Source organism: Palaemon carinicauda, chromosome 16 (assembly GCF_036898095.1).
Source record: "Palaemon carinicauda isolate YSFRI2023 chromosome 16, ASM3689809v2, whole genome shotgun sequence".
Taxonomy (NCBI): Eukaryota; Metazoa; Arthropoda; class Malacostraca; order Decapoda; family Palaemonidae; genus Palaemon; species Palaemon carinicauda.
Window position 1 is genome coordinate 79,403,857 of NC_090740.1, and position 1,550 is coordinate 79,405,406.

At 38.7% G+C, this 1,550-nt stretch overlaps 1 protein-coding gene across 1 annotated transcript; it reads right to left on the reverse strand.

Moving 5' to 3' along the window:
- Positions 1-502: 502 nt before the first annotated feature.
- On the reverse strand, positions 503-979 carry LOC137655386 (uncharacterized). The gene has a single exon (XM_068389278.1). It carries the CDS (start codon positions 977-979, stop codon positions 503-505), a length of 477 nt encoding a protein of 158 aa, XP_068245379.1.
- Between the last annotated feature and the right edge of the window lie 571 nt (positions 980-1,550).

Sequence of the window (1,550 nt, forward strand, 5' to 3'; positions counted from 1 at the left end):
CTGCTTTTCTTCTTATCTTCCTTAGTGCCTGTTACAGCATTCCTTTTCTTTCTATTTCTCTTCATCTTGCTTTTCTCTTGTACATAATCATTCCACCACCAAATTTATTTGTCTCTTGGCCATTTTCGTGTAGACATCCCTAAAACTTCTCTGGCAACTTTTTTTTTTTTTTAGGAGACAGCTGTTGCATTCCAACCACTCATCCACATCCTCATAATCCCAGGTGCTAAGCTCGACTGAAATCCTTTCTATGAATCTATCCCTATATTCTGGTTCTTTCAGCTTCCACCATCTTATCTTCGGAATCATCACTTACCTACCTCTTATTGTTCTCATCCTATCTGAGTTTACTGTCATGAGTCTATGCTGGGGAGTTACAGCTTTTATTGGGAATTTTTTCCAGTTCCTTATCTCTTTCAGATCCACCCTTCTCCCTAATACAAAATCCATTTGGGATTCTTGCCCACCACATTTATATGTTGTAAGATACTTTGGCTGTTTTTCAAAGAACTGCCATATCAAAGGCTACAGCAAAGTCCATAACCCTTTCACCATCTTGATTCCGATCTCCCAAAGCCCATCCTCCATGGCCCAGGCTATTTCTCCCTACATGACCATTTAGGTCTCCTCTTATCATTAACAGATCGTCATTTGGTATGTTAATCATTTCCTGATCCAGCTGTCTCCAAAAATCGTCTTTTTTTCTCTTCTCTACAACCTGTCTAAGTGCATACACACTGATAACATTCAGCATTTCTCCATCCCATTCTAGTTTCATACGCATTATTTTATCATCTTGTCTTTTCATTTCTAAAACACAACTCTTGAACTTTCCAGTTAGTATGATTCCAACCCAATTCCTTTTCTCGCTCTGTGCATCCACTATAAAAAGTTTATACCCCGCTCCAATCTTCTTGGCTTTATCCTCCTTCCATCTTGCCTCCTGAAAACACAAAATCTGGACTTTCCTCCTCACCATGATATCAACCATATATAGCACTCGGGTAATATCTCTTATAGTTGCATTTCTATCCTGTCCTGCAAGGATAAAAATGCTTTGGTCTCAAATCTAATAAATCTTTGGATATTGTTTCATTGTCATATACGACGACTCTTGTCAATTATCATGTATAAAAGTAATTTTTCTTTTGTTTACGTCCACCTTGTTACTGCATTTTTGTTTGATGTAAAATTAGCATAAGGTTTAGTTAATAAGGCTTCAGTTGTAAACTTATTTTTTTTTTCTTTTGAAGTGCTGTTTTAATCTCCTCCCCGCATCACTTGAAGATTTATAAGTGTCTAGTTTAACGCCTTTTTCTTTTTTGTTTTTCGAGTCCTTGGTGAGAAGAGAAACCTGTGGTCATATGCAAGGAACTCGATTGTTTGAAGAGACAGTTCGAGCTCGCCACTCCCCGGACCTACTGCAGCCGCTGGCTTATGTGAGCACTTCAGAGGATTGGGACGACAATGTTTGACGGCTTTAAGCAGGTGAATTTCTGCCACATGTGAGGATTTGTTGTGATGGGATGTTCCAAAAACAAGCTCCACAC